The sequence below is a fragment of the Contarinia nasturtii genome, unplaced genomic scaffold (genome assembly GCF_009176525.2).
Source record: "Contarinia nasturtii isolate CC-2019 unplaced genomic scaffold, AAFC_CNas_1.1 Cnas_scaffold_4311, whole genome shotgun sequence".
Taxonomy (NCBI): domain Eukaryota; kingdom Metazoa; phylum Arthropoda; class Insecta; order Diptera; family Cecidomyiidae; genus Contarinia; species Contarinia nasturtii.
The window spans coordinates 1,927,092-1,951,800 of record NW_022201606.1 but is presented as its reverse complement, the minus strand read 5'-3'; the positions used below and the strand labels follow the sequence as shown (position 1 = coordinate 1,951,800).

At 35.4% G+C, this 24,709-nt stretch overlaps 1 protein-coding gene across 3 annotated transcripts; it reads left to right on the top strand.

The window, feature by feature from the left end:
- Window positions 1-351: 351 nt before the first annotated feature.
- On the top strand, window positions 352-24,707 carry LOC116350622 (probable serine/threonine-protein kinase DDB_G0282963). Of its 3 annotated transcripts, XM_031782470.1 has the most exons (11): window positions 352-453; window positions 514-766; window positions 12,629-12,752; window positions 16,015-16,269; window positions 17,068-19,556; window positions 19,626-20,420; window positions 21,014-22,453; window positions 22,774-23,064; window positions 23,139-23,332; window positions 24,067-24,245; window positions 24,328-24,707. In XM_031782470.1, exons 1-11 carry the CDS (start codon window positions 364-366, stop codon window positions 24,572-24,574), a joined length of 6,357 nt encoding a protein of 2,118 aa, XP_031638330.1. In that variant the 5' UTR covers window positions 352-363; the 3' UTR covers window positions 24,575-24,707. The 3 variants fall into 3 exon arrangements, with proteins under 3 accessions (XP_031638330.1, XP_031638332.1, XP_031638331.1); XM_031782471.1 differs by lacking the exons at window positions 352-453; window positions 514-766 and adding an exon at window positions 2,008-2,560; XM_031782472.1 differs by lacking the exons at window positions 22,774-23,064; window positions 23,139-23,332; window positions 24,328-24,707 and having other exon boundaries at window positions 24,067-24,194.
- The last annotated feature ends 2 nt before the right edge of the window (window positions 24,708-24,709 follow it).

Here is a 24,709-nt window from a genome sequence, read left to right as displayed (position 1 = left end):
CAGACAAAAATGTTGAAATTCATTGAAGCGATACGCGATTGAAACGTAAACAATAATTATTTATGATTTGAATCTTATTCATGACTTGAATGCAAATATCCGATAATCTTTGTGCGATTTATTCATTATTTGTTGTTTTTTCTTCTCATTCTTTATTGAACGGAGACAAGATAGAAGAAAAAGACGAGACCTATAGTGTCATAAAACGAAACAAGGAAGAAAAAAGTAAACTCAATTTCAACGATTATTACATATCTATTTTTATGACTGCGTATTTATCGTTCCGCTTGTCAATTTCAATTGCTCACTTAATGGCAATCATTTCGAATTAAGCGTAAATTATTAAATTGATTGATATTTAAAATGAATAAGCGAAGCGACGGCGACCGCTGCATGTCTACGACAACAAGTAGAGCAAGCACTGTAAGTGGAATTTACTCCAACTTATTGCCGGTAAGCAAATGAGATATTCCACCTTTTTACGATGACATAATTGACTCCATTTCCATTTAGAGTCCTGCACCGGTGTGCATGTTTTATTTTGCTCATCCATTCGGTGGCATTGCAACACCCTCTTCAACGTCATACTCAATTGATCCATACACTGGAATGCCATCGGCAGAGAAAACCCCAAATTCCAAACATAAAAATACCGCCAGACGATCAACTCAACAACATCTAAACGATTTTACCCCATGGCCGAGACAAATGATGCAATCGAGAGACATACTGTCACCACTAATACAAGCACTTCAACAGCAAATCGGTAAGCTATAATTGATAAATATTTATGCAGCTAAAGAAAGAATGAATGAGGTATTAAATGCATGCAAACAGTGTGTTGTGACCTATGCTCTTGATCGACCCCCAAAACTGGATTTTATTCAAGGAATGCTATAGCATATTTTCGGTATGTTATTTGCATATTTCACAATGGAAAACTCCTCATACGATGATAGAACCCATAGCACTTTTTTTTAAATGAATGTAAAACAAAAGTTCACGAACATAGTTCACAACTGAGACGAAGTCGAGTTGAATGGCGTTGAGTGGCAAAGTCCTGTATGTTCCCATTTTTTTTTTGTTAATAAAAATGATGGAAAAGCACGCAATTCACTTGGATATACGACAATTCGTTGGTGAAAATAAATAACAATTATGCGTCATCGGCGACGAGGCTATAAAAGGAATGGCTTGAAGAAAATTGTAAAACTCAATTTGATGAGGAAAAAAAACAACAAAATTTTGTATTCGGGCTAGGAAAAATTTGTGTTGGGCGACAAAAAGTACTACTCTGTATGTAAACACAATGGAAAATAGTCGAAGAAGTATGAATGAGAGAATGAAAATTCGAACGAACGAAAAAAAAACTGCAAATGAAAAAATGTTAGCTTAGCCGATACCGCTTTTGTTGTGACTGTTCACTTGTGCACGCAAATGAACTTATCAAAAACAAATAATCGCAGAGAGAATTGAAAACGTCCCTTTGCATGGATTGGTTTGGAGTATGAATGTGGTGCGATGTGGCTTATAATAAAATGTAAAACCGTTACAATAGAGCTCGTGTCACGTACATTGTTTTCGTTTTGAAATCGCGATCATCGTCGAACCGTTTGCCAATTCGAATATTCTCATTACATTATGCCACTCTCTTTTTCTCACTTATACGCTCGTTCAATTCATACTCACTTCCTCTCATTCGGTTCGTTGGAATAGTGGATAGAGAAGAAAAAGAAGCAGAAAATAATACAAACGGCTCTGTGCAGCACTGAAATGTTGTTTGTTCGCCGGCTCTTGCTCTTTCTCTCTCAGTGTGTTGGATTTCGTTGTGTGTGCAGTGTGTCGTACTGTATATTCGAACGAACACAATTCGCTTGTCGTTTGCTCTATGTTTTCATTGTATCGTTTCGCATACGAACGTGTGTCGCCAACAACAAACACACTGATAATCAGAAGCGCACGGCACGAAGCACAGGTACACGATTGACTCGATCCAGCACGTTTATCATTTAATTTTAGTTCGTTCTATCGGTCGAAACGTTCTTGTTCCGCGCTCGATTTTTTTTTCATTTGCTACCTATTTCTCGTGCATATATTCGAAGCCAACTTGAAAACGTGCAGTCAAACTGAAAGTTTTTGAGTATTTTTTTTGAAACGCATATATTTTTTTTGATATGCTCCTCGGCGGTGAAAACAAGAAGAAATTCTTATTGCATTGCCTTAGTTTGTTGAAGTTCAAAATTAGTTATTTTTCTATAGAGAAACGATCTGTTTACGTTTTAAATGTTTAAGTGTTCGGAACTGTTGAAAACGAAAAAATTTTAGCAAAAAGGAAGAAAGATACGACAGAAAAATAAATATTAAATCCGTGGAAAAAGGAGCTAGATTCGACATATTTATTGTGAAAATTATTCGACGAAAAGAAAAACATTAAATAAAAATTTAAAGGAATTGTGAAACATTCAAATTGAAGTCGAACCAACAACCAAATGACCGCTCTTATCGAATGACGTTGGACAAGAAACCGACAGTTCAACTATTTGCTTTGTTCAATTTTAAGGTAATTTTTTTTGTACTGCTCTCTCTCTCTACGGTCGCTTCATTTTCCAGTCCGGTCATTTTCTGTTCTAATTGTCCCTTTTATTGTCTGGCCCACACATTTTATCGACTCTCGTCGTCGTGTTTGTGTGTGAATAAATCGTCCATTCGTTTTTAATAGAAGTTTTAAAGAAATGATTTATAATGGAGCGGAGAGAGTAATGGAAATTGTACGGGTAATGTAATATCGATTTTCAAATTGTACAGGTATAATGGAAGCCCCATTGTCGATCCACTTTGACATGGAAGAAAATCGCAGTAATTTTAAACTCCACTCATTTGTCTCTTCATATTTCATAATACAAAGTGAAATTTCAAACCACAAGACTCCCCTCACAACATATATAGTCAATGTTTATGTGAACGGTAAATATTTAGCTGAATTTTCGACACCATTCAAATATGTTTGTGTTCTCGAATTTAAAAAAAAAAACTAATGTCGCGTCTTATCTCATCATTAAATTCGATCCTAAAAATCATTTTTTTAAGAAATGTTTACCGATAATGCGCGAAACTCGATCAATCAATCAGTCATCAAGCAAAGTGAATTAGCCGAATATATTTGAATCTTGCATTTTTTTTTGTTAATAATAAAATCGAAATTGAAATGTGCCATAACAGAAATCCATTCAATTGGATTTATATAGTCAGACATGGTTTGTGTCTTATGACAAGCTTGTCGATTTGCCGTTGGCTAAGTGACATTGTGCGCGACAAATTTGAAATTAAGCTGACATAGTGGTTTGACGATTGTGTGTGTACGAAAGAGAGCAAAAGATAGAAGAATTGCCTGAAATATGTGCCAATATTAAAAAATATTTTTCGCATTTTCGTTTTTATTTAGACTTGATTTCGTTCATCACAGACAAATAAATTCAATTTTTCAATGCAAACAACGACATACGACACACGATCCATCGTTTTACCTTCAATTCTGTATGTGTACAAAACTGTATTCGAACTCCATGTTTATCCACATAGTTGAGTTTCCGCTCTCTATCGCTCGTTCGCTCTATCACTTGCTCGCACTCGAAATTTTTCGTGCACACTTGTCAAACCTTGAAGAGATTCTCTCTCTATATAGTAAAGGAATCATATATTTCAACGATGTAAAATTCTAAATTACGTTTTTTGATGCCATTCGAACGTCGACGTATACGGTATTGCCGGTGTCAAATAGTGTGCTTTCAACGACAATTTCGTGGCGATGCCTTGAAACTTACGTATGAAAAACGTTTCTCATTCCATGCAACAAAATGAGATTTTTCAAATATTTTATTTACACCATTTTTCCCCCCGGCGAAGTGACGATTCGTCGACGATGCAAATTCACAATTCAATAATAATCTCTTTTATAAATTGTGTTGATTGATGCAATTACATTGGTGGATTACATGTTGAAAAGCCTCGAATATAACTCCGTACATCGTGGAATTGTGAAGAAAAAAAAATATTTCAGCAAATATTTGCGTTTTTTGGCTTTGTTTGAATAATTCAGACAATTCATAATCAGCGCGGCGGTTCGTTAATCGAACGAAAAACCACCGCCAGAAATGGCATGAAGCATTAATCTCTTTATAATTACTTTTTCGAAACCTCATTAAACTTCGAACAGTCACATCTCCGGAGAGAAACAAAATAAATTCATTTAACTTCTGAACTCTTGACCCAATCAGTCTTGACAATTCTTTTTTCTCTTTTGACAATCACAATAATCAGCTATGAATTGTAGCGATATGCATTGGCGCTTAAGGTTATGTTATTACTGCGTCCTTGATGTCATGTAAATTAAATTGAATATGTTTTGTTTTCAATCCTTCAAATTCGCCAGACTTAATCGTTAGTCGCTCGACAAGTCCCGTCTCGCAATTCCATAATCAGTACAAATAATGGGTTAACATTTTTGATTTGATACGTTCTTGTTTTTATAGTGATAACATTCAGTTTGATGTTTTACGAATCTACTCCAATTTGAGTTCGGTCAAAAGGAAATCATAAACGAGAGGCAGAAAGGGAGACACAGAGAGAGACCAAATGTGTGGTAAAAATCAATTTGTGACTCTGCCAAAATCATTTAACCTAGTTACTATTCACAATGAATGTGCAACAGAATGCTCATGATTTTTGGGAACAATAAACTTTGAAGCACTAAAAAAATACAGCTATCGAACATACCCGCATTATGCATTCCCTATATTTGTATATGAAGTCGCGGATGTCAGAAAGCAATAGACGATGAGATTTCACGACGATTGCATAGAACATGTGACAGCAGGGCAAACGACGCAAACATTGCACGTAATACTAATAAATTGAAATAAAAGCCAAAAGCCTAGAAAATGCAAAATTAGTTGTTCGCATTGCATACCAGCAACAATCAGCATCGGAAGCCTTCCAGCAAACAAACGCAATATCACAACGAAAACGACATATATTTCACTAGTTTGTCGCGTACTATTCGAGAGTGCCAGTGCATTCTCTTTGTGTATGACTTTTTTCTTGTTTGAATCAGCTGTTTTTTTTTCGTGCTGACAAGTAAGCGATGGAAGTTTCAATTATTCAGCTCAGGAACTACTTCCACATTCGAAGCAAGCAAGCAACGATGTGCCTCATAAAAGTCTCGCGACTCATTTCTCACGTATGCAAATTTATATCGGAAAAAGTGCCATAGTTTTCATTGCATTCGCTTTATATTCTTTTTGCTTTTCATTATACATTTCGTTACGTGCATTGCAACGCGAGCGCAATGAAATTGAATACATTTTATTTGTTGATTTTGTTTCATATAAATTTGTTCCTTACTGGTTGGATTGTGCTAGTCACGCATTTTCTACGCGATTGTCACATAGATTATGTATATTTGGTTAGAATCGATATATGTGTATCGCACATTGCATGCGCAAAGCATATCGAACAACTCGACCTTGATTGGAACTTTTTTTTTATTTTCGATGAAAAAAACAGCATTAAATCGTAAATTTATGATAGCTTGACAGTTTTATTCTCAACCTGCTTTATATGGCCTTGATTCATTGTGCGAACGGTTTACGACAATTAAACACCGAACGATCAAATGGTAAACGATTGGATTTTTTTCTCTTTGTTTCGTTATCAGCCAGAATTTTATGACTACAATGACCACAACCGTAAAACATACGAACCGCTTTTTTAGAATCCAGAATAAAGTCGTAGTCATAAGCGATAGAGAGAAAAAAACGGCGATGACATTTCTAGGTCGAATATTATCGATTGCTGAATCAAGTAATCAATTGAATGGAAGTGAATTAACATCATTGTTTCAGAAGAATCGAAATTTTAACACATTTTATTGTATTTTATCACATTGCATCTCTTCGATGTGCATTTATTGAATGGATTCCGAATATCTTTCGCTTAAAATAGCCCATGAATATATCATGTCAATTACATTCCGTTAATCATCCAAATATGAACAACTCTTTTCATTTTGTAAGTGTATTCTGTTGACCGTCGCTCATTTCCACAAGATGTTTGCACAAACCGATTTTAAATATACTCTTTAACTGAACTATCCGCCGACTGCTTGTAAAATGTACGCAAAAAAGGTCTGAAAGAAAGATGCCGACGCGCTTACTCATCTCCATTTTAGATGTGTAATCGCCACCAAATGGATCATGGTTTCTCTTTCAGGCCAATGCATTCTGACATCTTGGTTGTGTGACGTGCACGATAAATGGAGTTTGTTGTTATTTTTATCTCGTTTAATATTTATTTGAGTTGAACATTTCACAGAATTTCCGTGCCACCACGCGAATCACATAAGATCCATTTGCATTTGCAATTGTTTCGTTGTCTATATTCGGATGGAAGAATTTGCTATTTTTAAACACGAATTCAAACATGTTTCATTGCACGGAATAGATCGCAGCTTGTGTGTCGCCGTGTCATGTTGACTATCAAAAACAAAAATGCCCGACAAAAACCGCGGCTCCATTTAACAATGTGTTTATTTGACTATTTAGAGCAGAACATATACAAATCTATCCGGTGTTCATTCTAATTGCGCTGATTATAGCAATATCAACAATGTTTAAATCCACATAAATTGATGTTGATTGAACTTATTACCGAAAGTGTGACGTGTGGTGTGAGTGCACGTATGTTTTCAGTTCATCAGTGATACTGAGACCGTTTACATTTGAAATTATTGCTTTCACTTTGGTCAATTCAAATCCATTGTTTGAAGGGTAAAGTGCTGCAATTTAAATCACTGTCATCGTCGTGACTATAGTCCCAAAGGTTGGTCTAGTCAACAAAACAAAATTATTTATTAGATTACGCTTAATGTATTTTTGCGCATACATTTGTTTAGATTAATCATTTGCGAAAAATTTAAGCCATAAATTGATGTGCATTATACTCACTTGACACACGGACGAAATTAAATTGTGGATGTTATGACGGTCAAAGTCGACAACAACTGTTCTCAATTCACACAAAATGTACCGTTTTTTCGAGATATCTGCATTGGTTGGCCTTTCAGTCAAAGGCATTTTCTTTCTTCTAAAATGATTTCGGAATAATTTACAAACAAAAAAATCGTTTGATTTACATATGTCCAACGAATCGAATGGAGTTCTGAGTTGTAGCGCTTGCTAAAAATAACAATTGTCCATTGTCGTCATCAAATATTTCAAATTCCATTGAATTGAGCTAGTTTGAAAAACTTTACATTTACGCTGGCAAGTAATACGCAAGTAATGTATTCATGAAAAAATTCGATTGAAAACAAACTGATTAACCCTCTACTGCTCCGTTGTTTGATTAACATAAAAAAATCATTTAAAAATTGCGTTTTAGACAGTTTTATGCAGTAGAGGATTAATTGACCAATAAAACTGATTGTATTTTATGTCTTGGGTCACTCTTCCATCGAATAGATTTTGTAAACAACGTCAAAAACGAAAACAAAATCGACGTGAGTGCGTAATACTAAGACCATTTGTTTATATGTTTTGTAAACAATTCTTCGATAAATTGAACTATGCGATCTTGTTGAGAATGTGTTTCTGAATGAAACAAACGATAATTCAATGAATGCGGCAAACGATGAGCGTTTATTCTTTCCTGTTTCTGGTTTAATTAATCGTACTCAATGTTGAATTCAATGAGTATTGCCTAATTGAAATTTAGAATGATAAACTTTGTGTTTGAAGTGTGCGGCAAGTAACGTATCTCGACACTTGAAATATGCTCTTGATGAGCGACTGCACATATTGAAAAATCGTTTCGCGAAATGTTCAATATCTTAATTATTGATTGATGCGCAATGATTTGAGCCTAGAAGAGGCGAATGCACTTCTCTTATTTATAAGTGCATCGTTTGCTCAGTGAACGGCGCTTAAGTTTGTTTTTATTTTGAAAATATGAACAGACGTGTTCAATTCGAAATACCGGCTCAATTCATTGACTCTGGCACTGGAAAAAGGTTACCCAAAATAAACACATTTACGTTAAATGAACGAATCAATATCGAAAAGTTAGTTCGGGTGATAATCAATGAAACTTCCATAACAGACAACTTGAAGTTGAACTTAGTGTCTTTTCCGCTTTCGCGTTACGATAAAAAAAAGAGAAACAATGACACGTCTCGCGATAGATTTCAGACGCGCAAATTTATGACACTTTGTTGACTGTGCTGAAGCATAAATTTATAATTGCAATCAGATGTTTATGGAAGTAACTTCATTTGATGGGGCATACTCATGATCAAGTGCAAAGAAATGAGTGCATGCCATGGGAAGAAAATGGGAGATAGAGAGGATGCCGCAAGGGAATTTGCATAAAAACTCACTTAAGAATGGAAATTTTCAATTCAGTCAGACGTCTATGAATTTAATACAATTAAAACTGTATCAGTTGCCTGCGAGATATTAAAACGTGTTTGTACCAAGAAAGTCATTCCGCTGTGACAGTGAAGCGCGCGTGCCACACACACTTACCATATGGAAATATTTGAGCATCAGTTTCCAAGCAACTACATATATGCATCGCGTCATCGAAGCTATCTGTAGCAAAATGCATTTAAAATATTTGTTGTTTCTTTCATTTGCTATGCAAACAAAAACACATTTAACTTTCAATTATTTTTCACACTTTTTTTACTTCCCATTGTTCGTTGGCTCTTTTGTTCTTCGCTTAATCACTACCATGCATGCATATATATCATTCACTGTTTATCTTGTTTTATTTCGAACATATTTTGTATGAATTTCTTATTCCGACACATGACAAAAATATCCATCAAACACGCGCTGATATGAAGCGAATTTTGTGATATTTATCGTACGAATGGAATTCTTATCGTGTCTTCTGGGTGCTAATATCAAATGAAGTTTATCTACGATAAGATCTGCAAATGATTTAAAGTTACATGCGCACGAGGCAACGGGATATTCGGCACCAAAGTTAATTCACATGGAAAATTAAGTTACTTCGCAAATCTCAAAGCAATAGATGCATAGAACAAAACTGCATCTTGACACAACTTGTTTTGACTCAAACTATGTGTCGTCTCAATCAAATGCAGCGAAGCGGTAAATGAGTTTCGGAACAAAATAAGTCGAATGATGCAGTCATCACTGTCATTTATTGTAACCGAAGTTCTGTAATAAAGTGCGTCAAATTTACTCGATGAGTATTTGAAATACATTGCAACTTTGCTTAGAAGTGGAAATCTCATTTTGTGCTTCAATATTGTTCACAATGGGCTTGTTTTCTTTGCGTTTGTTTTGTGTTTCTCTGCTTGAATCACAACCGACTTTCTTAATTAAATTTGAAAATTTGGCACAAACTATACAAAATTTAGATCAAGTTGAGTTGAAACTACCGAAAACATAAGTTTTTACATTCGGTTTGTTTGAAATTGTTGAAAACAAACGATTTTTGCTTTCATCTCGAGTGTACTGAAACCATTAAAATTAATGAATTTCGTTTTCAGAGCGAGAAATCCATTGGTTCTTCAATTGAAATTCTAATCGATTTTTTTTTTCGGCGCTTTGAAATATTAAACGATTCTGTCTACGAAATACACAAAGAAAACGAATAATCAATATGTGAACCAGATGTGTACTCTGACAGAAGGAAAAACCTTTTGTGGAATTGAAATGGGAGCGCTGATTTCTGAATAAATTTCAATTCCATTCAAATTCGTTAGATGAAGAAAAAAACGAATTAATAATCATATTTTATTTGCGTGAAAAATAATTATTTTTTTCAAGAACTTGAGTTTTAAAGAACAACATCCTTTTTAGAAACTCGAACTTCCTGTGTGCAAAATTACTGACTAGTCAGTTAACTAATTTGGGACGTTTTTAGCTTAAATCAACTTAGATTGAAATCATTTAAAGTTGATTTGTCAGTCGATTGCAGTAGAGAAAAATATAACTCAAATCAACTTCAATCACACTTGGCTATAGCCATCTAACGTCCCAAATTAGTCGTCTGTTTAAAGTCAGAAAAATAAACGACTAAAGTCGACTGGGTAGACGGTTTTAGTTAACAAACTTCGTTTTCAGTTGATTGCAGCTAGACAGTCAGTCACATTTTTTCCACACGGGTCTTCTATTCCGAAAGAGTCTGTTAAGGAAAATAACCAATACTTTCATGGACTAAAAATGGGACCAAATTAATTACATATAAAAGTAAGACCAGGGGTGTCTCATTGTGGATTGGGTAACAAAGGGCAACCATTCCACCAACAAGGGTATTGCATGACAACAATGGATTTGTGAATTTATGATAGAAACTTTATTCAAATTCAAATTTATGGAAAACTTACTGTATGAATACGAATTTGAGTTTTAAAAAAGTGGCAGTTTTGTCGTTCTACAAAATCACGAGTGGTTAAAGTAAATCGAGTTTGCAATTCTGAATATTTTAAATATAAATAGAAAATCTCTCACAAGATGCATTTTGTGCATCATTTCCTCTTATTTTATATGGTAAATCTCGTGTAAATTGTAAAACTACATGTGCCTGAATACAAAAACCAGTTCAATATACCACAAGCACACTCCATAAACAATGTATACATTTATAGAGTTTCCATGCGTCAGTTGCAAATTCAAAGCAACAACCGTGCCATGATGATAACCGAAATGACAGTGTCAACACTTGTTTATCACACTGTTTGTTGGATGACATTTAAATAAAACAATAAGCATTCGCTAAACAGAAAAATAGGTGTGTGTGTGTGGGGGGGGGGAGTTGTTAATTCATTGTGTGTTCATTTACATTTATGGAAGATTTTTCCTTTGCATTCATGACTATCTGCTAAAAAAATCGAAACTGAATTAATTAAAATCGATATTGCAAAACTTCCATTGACACTGTCATTTTCATCTGTGTCATCCATTTTCAGTGGAAAATTTGGGCCACAGTTCGAGTTTTGCTTCGTTGTGTGGTAAAAGTTTTGAATCATAAATGCTCTTGTCAATTAGTTAATTTATTCAATTCGGCTCTTGTTGTTGCACTTTATAATGGAGAATTGATTGCAATCCGTATCCACAGTACGCTGGTACTGTGTTTGATATTGTAAAAGTTCAAACCAACTGAACTAGTTTTGCTACTGTTGAATGCTCTTTCTAAATTGAAATTGATGATACAATTCTATTGACGAACGAACAAGTCCAAGAGCATTATGCCGGTTAAATGAAGTTGTTACGAAATCGTTCTCATGCATTTAAATATTAGCAACGTTGGGGTTTCGATATGATACACATGGCACCTTATCATCCGATTTACGATTTTATCACAAATGATAAAGGCTACTATCAACTACTTTCCGTTTATCAGCAAAATTAGAGCCTTATCTAATCATGCAGACGATTCTTGTTCGCAAAACAAATAGACGAGAATATAGTTGTTTGCAGAGACGTCATGGGTCTGATAAATGAACACAGCTGGATTATACCGACTTCAAAGCACATCGAATTAGAACAAGGTTGCTTTTTTTGCGACTACTGCTGTTTCTAATCAAACGTTTATTAAAGATATCTATCTATATCTGCCGGAAAAATTGAACCTGCGCTTTAACGTGAATCAGGTCGGCTGCAATCAAATATAAAAACTATAATCACATTGTTTTGTATCAGACTGGATTGAATACGGTGTGCATAAAGCAAGATAGATTGTTAGAAAAAAATCGCACACAAATTGAATTCGAGTGGTAGCGAAAAAAATGAATACGAAATTGATTTAAATTGCTGGTATCAATTATCTGTGATTATTGGCTTTTGCTTGTGAAACGTAAACTCAACAGTTTTAAACAATTGTTATCTCTTTTTATCTGTCATCAAGTGGATTTTCTTTATTTCACTTGATAGTTTGAAATCACAACAAAATACTGTTTATTGCGAGTAAATTAAATATAAATAACTTTCGGAAAATCATTAAATTGTCGATGAGCCAATCAACTCTTGCATTTGGTAATGAAAATAATAAAAAGTTGGTGACAAATGATGTAACTCAAATTGAAGTGATTAATGAAGTAAAATGTTACTCCTGTATCTAAGCGACGTTCGTTAATATTTTCTACCCTTCAAAACGTTACCTATGTTTGAACATTAATAGCAATAACTTGTTGCCATTTGATTTCCATCGAATTATGAACATAAACTAAATAAATCAGTTGTTGCGATTTGAATGCTCAGTATCTTTGCGATAGATGAGCATATTTTCCTGATAGCCAATCAATTGTGCAGTTTTAGTGTTTTCGCTACTTAAATTGCTCTGCCAATAATACTCAGTTATTGCAGAAATACACAATGAGATACATATTGTGCATTTTCGTGCAGATTGTTCAAATTAAAAGTCGGAAAATCGTTCAAGTACTCGTATAACAACGCTCTTCAAAAAATAAAAATAACTTTTGTAGCATTGAGATTTAGGTTTTCTGGAAAATGTGATTGTCTACGTTTGTTATTTCATCATAAAAAATCAACATTTTTTATTATCTTAAGCTAAAAAAATTTTATCTCTTGATTTTCAGGTCAAAATATAAGCGACTTCGAGAAAGTTTTGAGGACAATTCGTGAACTGTGGTATTCACCACGCAATAACAATAGCATAGCTGATGTACAATATTTACACAACTATTATTCATTCATACAACGGTGAGTCTATTGTCGTATTAAAATCAAAGGTAGTTCATAGAGTATCAAACCATATGATAGTGTGTATGGTTGTGTAGACGAGAGTCAAAAGTTTGTTTTTTCCTTGAAATCAACCTGTGAGTAAACTTGTGTTGAAATTCTCACGGACATTTTTTTACGTACTACAATGAAGGAATAGATATAGATCGGTTCGCCAGTATTTTTGGGTAAACCAAATGCTTTCTATTTGCACTTGTAAACGGAGCCGATTTATTGATCAATTATTAATGTTGTGAAATTAGTGACGCCAGCCACAATGAAATTCAGACGATATATGCTTGAGCTTAGTGGTTGAAAATCGATATTTACCTACACGACACGCAAAAGAAGCAAACACATAATATGTCAAACGAAGGAAAGTCACAACTGAATTAAATTAGGATTAACGACACCACGAAAATAAGTCAATAAATTTTCGATTTGTTTTTTCGTCAAAATTTGTATCCTAAAAAAAGGGTCACTTTTTGACGAAGGTTATTTTTATTTTCATTTAAATTGGCATACCACATTGAAATTTGAGCATTTTCTATTTGAATATTTCAAATTTCCATCTCATACATATGCGAAAGAGACCAAGTGACCAAGCGAAAGAAATCAAAATTAACTGGAATAAATTCCAAAAACGAATCCATAAAGGACCATATAATTTACTGCATCCGAACTATTATCGAAGGCGGTTTCGGTTAAATCGACGATATTGTCGGTATTTATTGCGATGGTTTGTGATGTATTTTCATCGGTGCTGAACAAATTCAATTACAGCTTTCATACATGTACGCTCCCCCTGTATGCTATGAATGCGATAGACGCTTTTCACAACTTGAATGCTATTACGTATAAAGTCTATATTACACAGTTAAACGTAAAAAAAAAATTCGGACGGTGTGATACATAAAAACAGCCATAAAGTAGTCGCATATTTCAAGTTCGTAGCATGTTGGGTCAACGCATTGTATTTATGAATCGATTTACTTCTTTTTGTTGTGTTTAACACATTAAATTCTATTGAAAAATGTGCTTACAAAATCGTAGCTGCGTGCCAATAACAACTGAAACTCATTAGAATATTAAATCAAATGATTACAGTTATTTTTTTGGAAAAGCGACGGAAAAAACCGAAGCATACACATAGTCATGACTTTCATGTGTGTCGATGCTTTGTCATCGGATTGATATATGTACATGTGCGCTTGAACTTGTGTTATAATGAAAAGAATCGGTCCTCACCGATCCCCGAATGTTCCCCAATTCACGACGCCTGGAAACAATGTTTTCGATGTCGAAAATTCAACTGTGTAATTACGTTTATTATTAAGCTTTTTGGCGATACGTGACGATTGCGTGATAAATACCATTTTTTTCTTTTAGTGTGCAAAGCTTCGACTCTCGAAATATTCAAAGCATTTCAAATGCACAGTTCACTGGCGTACGCGCGGCGAATCTACCGAATGGGATGAATGCTTTGAAAACTTTACACGCTTTATGGATTATGCAAGAATTAAGATATATTTTTATTGTCGACAGCATACATTCGTTTTCTTTTCGATTTTCTCGACTTACGACAGAGACTGTATTTGATTAAAAACTCAGAGAAGAGCATTGTTCTTGAGTGCAAATCCATTGGAGTATGTGTCAGCATTGAATTCAAAATTGAATTTTTGGTGAGCGAACAAATGGCTTAGTGCAATGAAACTTTCAATGGTGACAACGGTGCAACACTTCGATTCTTCAAATAAAACTAAATAATTCGTGTGCTTCAAATCGATAAGAGATTAATTTGTTAGTTTCGATTAGTAACAGTGGAGCAACGTTTGGTTTTCGCATTTAAACGTCCAAAGACCGGGATTTATTGACGTTGGTTGGCATTTCGTGCGGTAGCACAAATTAAATTTACTTCGTACACCGCAAATAGCAGATAAGCTACACATTATCTCGAATTGTTAATTACATTTTCTCTTACCGCTCATTTCTCATTGTCTGACATTTTTCTTTGTTTTGGTGGCTGTCTGACAACTTCAAGCTTTGCCGTGAGCTTGTTGATTCGATTATACTTGACATACAATTGGAATTAGTTAAACTTGCAGTATCCATTTATATTGTGAATTATTTGTTCGAAAAACATCCTGTGCATAATTTATGCGAACGAACATTTCGAGATAAAAATGGTTGATTTACCTGTAGAATATCAGCAATTTGCTCTGATCAATCTTATTCGCTTTCACATGCATGAGATAAAATAGATGTGTTGCGTACGGGAAGAGTGTTCGTGACCCGAGGGAATGAGTTTGAATATTATCGGTAATGAGATAGATATAAGCGAATTCAACGCACACGTGTAGCATACATGGTGGTAATACGGGTAGTTCTTATCCGTTCAACAGATAAACTAAGGATGTGTTTAGTATAAAAAATGATAAACTCTATAAAACCTTCTTTAATAAATTGGAAAACATTTCAGAAATGATTCAGCATGATTCGGTAGCGTCGGCTTGTCACTGTGCGTTACTATGCAAACGAATGCAAACAACATTTTACTTGACATCGACATTTTTTTTGTTGTTCGTTCCTTTTTATCTCTATAAAAACTCTCCTTTTGACTAATAGCATCGCATCTACCCTCCCCCATAGCACCCTTCTTTTGTGCCTCGCCGTGAAATATTGCAGTCAACATTAGTTTTGACGGAATCGCTTTGGGTTCGCGTGAAAAATCACGTTTTTGTGCAGATGAAAAAAAACAACCAAAAAGAGTATATTGTTGGAATGGAACGACACAAAATGGTGTTTGTTTGCAAAATGTTGTCTTTGTTTGATATCAATTTACCAAATTAAACATGACCATGCCATTTTTTCTTCATGTTTGTTGGTGGAAACCATTTTGAAAGCAGAAGGCAAACATAAATTTGTACAAAATTTATGAGGTCGATCGAAGTTCTTTAGCGCTTATTGCATAAATCATTTGACTTTTTTCATTCAACATGTACCCATACATATGCGGATATTTCGTCGGTTGTGTGAAAATTTTCCTTGACTTTCGCTTTTCAAGTTATAGAACAACTGAATTGATTTTATACACAACAATGTCTCGATGCCAAATTGATTTTCAATTTGAGCCAAAATAAATACACAACCACTATTTTATTAAAATTGATTTTCATTATTTACTTTCGATTGACATTTATTAGATTATTTATTTATCATGTCACATTTTTTCATCTATTTTCAGGCAAAAACAACTAAATGAACAAAACTTTGATTATATACTAAATTGGCAGGAAAATCAAAGTCCAGAAAATTGCGTACATTTCATGGGATCAAACGCATTCACAACAAATGAAATGATGATGACGCACAATAATCGCAAATTTGATAAAACTTTCGAAGCAATGGCTTCGAACACTACAATGCCCAACAAATCGAAAAAACCACACACAGGATTATTAAGACGTAGGCACTCATTGCCTGAGATAATCATGAGAAGGTTTGTATTTTCTTCTTTTTATTTCCATTTCTTTTGTCTCTCTGCGTATCAATTGCAATTGGGGAATGCTTATCGATGGAAAATTTAACAAGCATTGCAAGTGGATTAAATTGCCTTTTTTACAAAAAAATAAAAAATTCATGAGCACCCGTGGTCACACTTATTATTACATGATTTCGTGTACTCCATCTGAACAGGATAATCCATTATCATTATCAACGCCGTGAAAATCAATTCAATTCGCAAACAAATATGAATTAATGTGGATTAAATGCACGTTTTTATTTTGCGTAATTTGCTGAAGGCTTTTTTGTTGTAATGTTCATTCGCAGCGCTTAATCAGGTAGATGTTGAAAACGAGCAACAATAAAATAGAAAATCGTGTACATTCGTCGAGCGACATGCAATTCTGCTATTATTATTTTTTTCCATTTCGTTTATTTGACGATTGTGTACGAACATGAAAAAATATCGCACACATTACATTGTGCGGCAATTTAATTTTTCCGGTATTTCAAACCATATAAGAACCGACACCCGTTGATCAGAAACGTGCTTTTTCGCCATAATTTCCATAAATCCGATTTGTTCGTTTCTGATTTTTTTTCGTCTCCATTTACTTGAAACATTTTAACGATTTTCTATCGTCGTTTGCATTTGAATGTCGTCATTTTGTGTCAATACGTTTGGATACCGCTTTCAGAGGTCAAAAGCACGTAAATGCTGTGCTCACATCAATCAAAGTCTCGTTTAGTAGTAAAATGTGACGAAATAATTATGTTTACTATTTGATTTCAGGCATCAATTAGCTTCCCAGAAACACGTTTTTTCTGATATGAACGCTTCATCAGCACCGTCACCGCCGGCCCGAGAACGAGTACCTCAATCATTTGAATCACGTGAACGTACACGTACTGCATCTCCGATTTCGTCATTAGGATCTTCCGCCTCAACAATTGTACCAAATGGTTTTGCGAGTGCCGGTTCAACTGGTTCTGATTCAAATTTGAATCGGATATTTCCAACAAATGGTTCAATGCGTCAACAATTGTTGAGACGTCTTTGGCACAAGGAATACCGTCGTCTAGATCGAACTGGTAGCCTTTCACCGCCGTTGCATCGTTCACTTCGCACCAAACGTACACTTCGAATGCAAGACACATCACCCGAAGTGTGTTCAGAATGTGAAAGACTTGAAGTGACACACTTTAATCGCTCCGTTCCGGAATTTACAATGAAACACATTAAACACACAAATTCACTGTCTCATCCAAGGACTAGTTCATCGGCATCGTCGTTGTCGTTTGCACGTAAATCGTACATTGAAACCGAAACACAAAATGAGCGATCTCCATTGACAATTTCTTCGGTATCAAGTGAACGTAAATCATCACCGCCGGCACAAAGTGACATTACGACCACAAACACAAATACAGAATTGGATGTTAGCATAACAGCAAATTTATTGAATCAAATGAATGGTAATATTGTAAATGAAGACCACATTAATGGCAACAGCAGCTCTCAAGCAAACGGTGAAAATTCATTTCTGATTGAAATGGAAGGTGATCAAATTAATATAACAACAATGGCTGCGGCAGAATCAACAGCCATTTCAGAGACAACACTACAAGTTTCGAGCGATGAATCGTCGTTGCGTCACCACGAACAATTGTCCGAATCGACAATTTCACAAATATCAAGCGGCCAATGGTATGATGGTCAACATAATGATAGCAACAACAACTACAACTCGAACGGTGAAAACGATTCAAAATCGAAAATCACCGAAATTAGTCATATGAAAAGTGGTACATACGAAGCGTATCACATGAGCAGCGGTGAAATCGATATTGAAAATGAATCGGTTGTTCGGCTTAAAACGATTAAATCACACGAACCACTTGATCAAAGTGCCATAGATACAATTATATCGCAGATTCTGGTGGACAGTCTGAACAATATAATTGTTGTGCAAGGTAAAGGCAATCAAATTGATTCAAACGGTGATAATATTGTTGAGCTCAATACGAGCCAAACACAAACGGAAAATGCTGTGATGGCGAATGAAAGTTTTTCGCATGTTTCAAACTCTTCACCCTTGCCACTTCCTGTTACCGATCAAGTGTTCTTTCCGCACTATATGTCGTCCGAAACGCTCTCAGAATACTCGACAAAATTGTCCGACAATTCCAATGAATTCTTATCTTCGAATTTGGTAATATCTGTGATAAGCGGTAGTTCGTATCCGGGCAATGGTGGCGAAATCGTCGTACATAGAATGACAGATATGTCAAGAACCGAATCAATGGAAGTGCAACCATCGTCGGCTCCTCCAGTGCATGCGGATGATGAAAATGGAAACCCGATAGCCCAACAACCAATAAAAACCGCAACAACAACCGAAGATGATGATGATGTAACTAGTCTAGTCGATAGTTTAGATGACCCAAATGCAATTGAAAATGTTCGTGAATTCGAAATAACGCCAAATGATTTGAAAATAGTTGAAAAAAGTCAAGCATTCTTTGTTCCTATTGAAAATAGTGATGTAAGTTCTGAAAATTTTCCAACGCCGACTGATTTGAATGCTCCGATTGCGGAAACAATGCCTGAACGATTACGTGAACGCCTACATAAACGACAAATGGAAATTGTTGAACGTAAAGAAGCCGAAAGTAGGCGACGACAAGAGAAAATTCAAAAATTGATAGGCCAGCATGGCAAAAATAAAAGCAGTTCGGATAGTAAAACAAATACTCCTAGTTTTGAAGTAATTCCCGATGAATCTCCGAAAACATTGAAGAAACCAATGAAAGTCGTTAGTAAAAAGGGTAATAGTAAACAACTCCAAACAGAAATTGGATCATTGGAATCGTATACGGTTGACGGCCAGGGCAATTTAAAATTCGTTGAAGCCGGTAAGAAATCGAATGGTGGCAAGAAAGTTACAACTATATCCGGTCCTGTTGTCAAACATGTTACAGTCAAAAAGACAATCACAACCAATCAACCATTGGCAATTGGAAAGAAACAGCGTGAAAATGCGGCGTCAGATAAATCGTCGGCCGAGAAACGGATTAAAGTAACTTCGAACACAACCAAATACCGAGGCAAAGAGATTGTTAGCCATAAAACACCGAAAGATGTGCAGAAAATGTTACTCGGTCAACATTCACCATCTGATATAATAACGCCGGATCGTGATTGTGGACCAAGACGTATGTATCAGAAGACTGAGATTCAAGAGGGTGCAAAGCGAATCGAAATTTTGGAAATTGTTGAATGTAAGCAAAACGAAAAAATCAATTCAAATTAAAATCCAAATGTTGACATATTTCTTTCGATTTTAACAGGTTTAAACAGTTCACCAGATAGTATAAATCCATCGCAGTCATCGTCATCTTCCCCACCAACCGATTCAACTCTATCACAATCATTGGTTGAACGATTCTCAACTAAACACACATCAAAAATTCCAGTTCCAGTTTTGGCAAAGAATAAATCACGAGTCCAGTTGAATGGTGGTGGGAACCAACAACGCACACTCAAAGCACAGATCCGTGATTCAGTGAGTCATTACAATGGCACTGCATTAAATAATTCCAAAGTCGATCAGATCATTGCTGATTTATTGATCGAGGCCCTCAACAATTCGACCGACATAGGAATAGAATTCATAAAAACACCACAAAATGCCACCGCCCAATCACACACCAAAGCAAATCCGGCCAAGCGAATGAGCCTAAGCACACGACGTTCGAATAGCGGTGGAAATGGTAGTGGCAAACGTTCAGCTCATAGCAGTGGAAAATATCAGCATGTGTTTGACTCAATTCCCGAAGAGAAAAGCGGAAGCTTGTCAATTGAATCACCGACCGATGAAAACACCAATTCAACTGCAAATCCAGCGAGCGAAACGGAGATAAAAACCACAACCAATACAATACCATCACATGCCAATAAAAGTATTGAAACTCGTCAAAAGAGTCCCACAAAATGTATGCCAAACGGAAGCCAAAAATCAAAAATTGCTAGTGGCAAAGCAGCCATCGAAAGCGATCAAATTAAATCGGAAACTTGGTTTGGGTGCTTTGGTCGCACTCACGTTGATAGTGAACATCCCGTTGATGGCCTACTTATGGAAGAAGGTATTTTGAAAATAATGCACAACACCAGTTTGGCTGTTTGATGAAGTCTGATTATAATTTAAAAAAACCTAAAACAAGAACCATAATAATTTAACAGTACATGCATTATTATACTGTCGCATTTGATTTTTAATCTCACTATTTGTAATGTAATCTAGAATTTCGTGTGATTTATTATTTGATTTGCATTTTTTTTACAATTAGATGATTTAAAAATGAATCGTACAAATTCAAGATGGAATTTACGTCATAGTTAACCATATTACATAATATTATCAGAACATATTCTGTCGACTAATTCAAGAAATTTTGCTATTCAGTTTTTCGCAGTTACAAAAAAAATGGTTTTTTGAAGAAAAAAAATGAATGCACTTTCAACATTGATTCAATTCAAACAAATACAAAAAGAACATTTTATTGAATAAACTTCTTTTGTTTTGATAGGAAATTTTTGGTTTTTGTTTTCTTTATTTTTTGCTTGATTTTTGTTGGTTTTTCTTTTTTTTTATTTAGCCGTTGGATGTATGTTGTTCGATCCAAGTATTAAAATTAAAAACAAATCTTCTTTTCTTTATATTCTACAAAACTTTCAGTCGTTACAGAAGAAAAGTCTGCGCCAAAAACAGTGTCAGAAAATTCAACAAATGCCCAAACCGAACCAAATACACTTGTATCAACGGCCATATCATCTGTAGCTACAAAAGATAGTGCATTGACGTCTATTCCGAGCGAGGCTCCAGTTCGTGAATTGGAGTCAGTCGGTTCGGATTCAATCTTGCCATTGATTGAAGAAACGTTTGAAAGTTCTGTAACAGGTAATCGTGGCGGTGATGCAGCGAATGGTAAGCCTTTCCGAAAAAATGCACGCTGTTCGGCTCAAAACCACTTTGACGCTCCGTGCAGTGAGTGCGAAAGCATCGAAAATAATCTTAAAGAGCAAGCCAATTCAATAAAAAAGAAAACGTTGGACGCTAATCCCACTGCTAATGATGAGAAATTACATTTGGTGGCACTAAAACCTTCGTGTCATTCGACAAGTAATGAAAATGTATGGCAAGTGGCCCATCTTGAAAAATACGATACGATGGGCAAGTTTATGTTGAATCCAATAACAGTATGTTCAGCCCAAGGAACCAGCACCTTGACAAATAATAGCTCTTTTATTGTTTTACATGATGAAAATGAAAACTCTTCACACTTTTTGCCAAATATTACAAGCGGAGAAACGGATCCAACTCCAGTGCGAAACGGTCAAAATATATTTGATCGAGCAGATTGTTGCTTCTGCAATCCATCGTTGCACCATAAACGACGCAATGGCTCGGAAAATTCACCAAAGAAATGCAATTTTTGTAGTAGTCGTCAACAATCGACACAAACCACACCGGCAACCTCAACACGAAATCAAGAAAAGGGACAATCAATAAATAATAATACGGATACATCTAGACCATTGGTTCCGGTGGAGCGAATTTACGAAAGCAAATATCGATCAAATCATACTCACATCCGAACACATTCCAAGGAATCGGACACAATTAACACACAATGCACAAAGAAAACGAATAGAAAGGTACGAAAATCGGTGTTAAGTGGCAGTGACGATCGGTTAAATGGAAATTCAGAGCTGAATCGTAATAAAACCGAAGATCGCAATGGAAATGAGGTGAATGGCAACAAACCAAGTAAGCAACCAAAATCATCAATACCTAAACTACCACCAGCAACAACCGAATGGATTACACATAGCACGGACTCGACAACGAGCCCAAGTTCATCTAATTCGACCGGCTCAAATACAAAGTCACATTGTTCATATCGAAGACAAGATTCAAAAAGCGTTCCGAATTTGCCACGGACTGAACGTTGGCAGAACGCCACCGACTCAAGTCCAAGTGTTAAACCACAAAAATCACGAACGAATTCTCGTTATCAAAATTTTTACGGCAATGGCACAGGGAGTGCTACGGAACGGCGTGCCAGTACACCGGCTGTCACATCAAATGAGACAAAATCAAAGTCAAAACCTACAGGTAATCTTATTCGATAACTATATTATATGTGCCATTGTGTGAGTGTGTATTGTCATTTCACCATTTTTCCATTAATTTTGAGTGTTTAAAAAAATCAATGTCATTGTATTCAATGTTAATATTTGAGAGAAATTTTTGTTTTCATTTTTTTTGTTAAATTCAATACCCGCATTGGAGATTGTGTTATTGAGATAATCAATTTGTTTACATTTCAAATGCTTATGCTTTTTAATTCCCCTTCAAAATTTGCCCAATAAAATTCAATGTCTGATCAATTCTGCTGTGTGTGATGATGACACTGTTTTTGTAATGATAATAAGGATGGACAGTAACTGTCGCTGGTACATACAGTGATGATATGGCGCCCGACGTACAGATGCATTTAAGTTTTCCAAAAAGAGCTGCGAACCAACGAAAAACCATTGAAAAATCAACAAGCATACCGATGGAATCGACAAATAACAATACAACCGAACTCGAAATTGACACGAATAGCAACTATAATGACATAGACTTGCAAACGCCTGATGCAAAGCCAGCTATACTTCCACCGCCAACACCACAATCCATAAAACTCAATCCAAAGCGTAGTCTAACTAAAAACTATTTAAGTACGGGTAACATTAAAATGCAAATGATTTAAAATTGGTGACGATTTTCCTTCTACAAATTAAATCACACGCAGATCTGATGCAACATCAACAACAACACAGCCAACTGGTGCCACATCGAAAGTTCAGTTTTGATAGTAATGGAAATGCCAACCTATATCAACGTACTTCTGCCAAGGATTATTGCAATCATCTTCCACATATAAATAATGACCATGATCAAGCAAATCGCATAATTGCTAAGCAAACAGCCAAAAAGACGATTAAGGTATTTAGAGCGATTGATTATCCAGTTTTATAAGTACGAGTAGAAAATAGCTGGTTCGGCTTTATGTACTACCTAATTTACCTCCCGTTGATGAGATCGAAATTATAATACTCGCAATAGAAATTCGCATCGAAACATAAAAAAAATATATAAATCCTATATTATTGTTTTCTTATGATAAAAATAAACACAACGGCAGTCTACCTCACTGAGTAAAGAAATTAGGTAATTCACTGAATGAAAAAAAAATCGACAATTTTATTGGCTAATCAATTTGGATGTTATCGCACTGCATAATAATCATTCATTGCCGTCACCAGTGTGTAGAATCTCACGGCTGATATGAAGAAATCATATAACCTATTTGACGTTCACTTGCTTTTTTTCACATTAAATGCAGCACTCAATTTGACGCTAATCAAGTAGTTTTTATTGTTTACATTTCTATATTCCACTTTTGTACCGAATAACTTTGCACGAATGCCATTCAATCCATTGCATTTTGAAGGCTTCTAGTAAAGTTCCCCACAAACGATGGCGCCATTTGATGACGCTTAATAAATAGTAGTTATTATTTTGAAAAAGAAACACTTGTGCTTCTATAACGACAAATTCAAAATGCCTGGACGCTCCTTTATTCGTGCAAATATATTTTGTTCAACGCAAATAGAATGTTTATGAGTCATTTTTGAAATCCATGTTAATTGATATGTTCTATTCATTATATGCTCAAGCGTTCGGAGTATAGTGTGTCAGTGGCATCGGCAACGACTACAACCAGAACCATATCGAATTTCGCGAACGGAAAACGGGCAATGTCAATTCAGGCATTGAATGCCAACTCATTTCAACGTTTCAACAATGGTAGTCGAAGAGGACTTTATGGTCGTCGTGACCATTCTGCTGATCCGGGGTAAATGAACAATTTGTAATTGATATGGATGAAATGATTGAAACCAAAAGTAAGCTAAATCCTCACTCACACTCAATTGCAGGCAATTAACATATCGATTATCCGCATCACCGTCACCTCTTCCATCATCCGCATTCTATTCACCCACAACAATTGGCTATGACGACGAAACCGATCGCAATGGAAACATTAACAGCCGGACAAATTTATCAGTATGTGGCAACGCTATTGCACCAGAGAGAAAGCCTCCAGTACCAACAAACACGGAACGGGACGTGACAAGAAGACATGACGCTTGTTTTACACGCACTCGATCGATCTTTTTATAAATCTAAATGTTAGGGAATGTCCCTATTTATAGTACATATACATATTCCAAACATTTTTTGTTAGTTATTGTATTCATTTTTATGATATTTTATGAAATCATTTAATATAGCTCAATATATATATAGCTGAAAATG

What these genes read in the sequence shown, in the direction of transcription:
- LOC116350622 (XM_031782470.1), top strand. Translation starts at nt 364, where the DNA reads ATGAATAAGCGAAGCGACGGCGACCGCTGCATGTCTACGACAACAAGT. An exon ending in TTTACTCCAACTTATTGCCG is followed by an intron (nt 454 to 513) that starts GTAAGCAAATGA and finishes ATTTCCATTTAG; the next exon opens with AGTCCTGCACCGGTGTGCAT. An exon ending in TGGCCTACTTATGGAAGAAG is followed by an intron (nt 20,421 to 21,013) that starts GTATTTTGAAAA and finishes CAAAACTTTCAG; the next exon opens with TCGTTACAGAAGAAAAGTCT.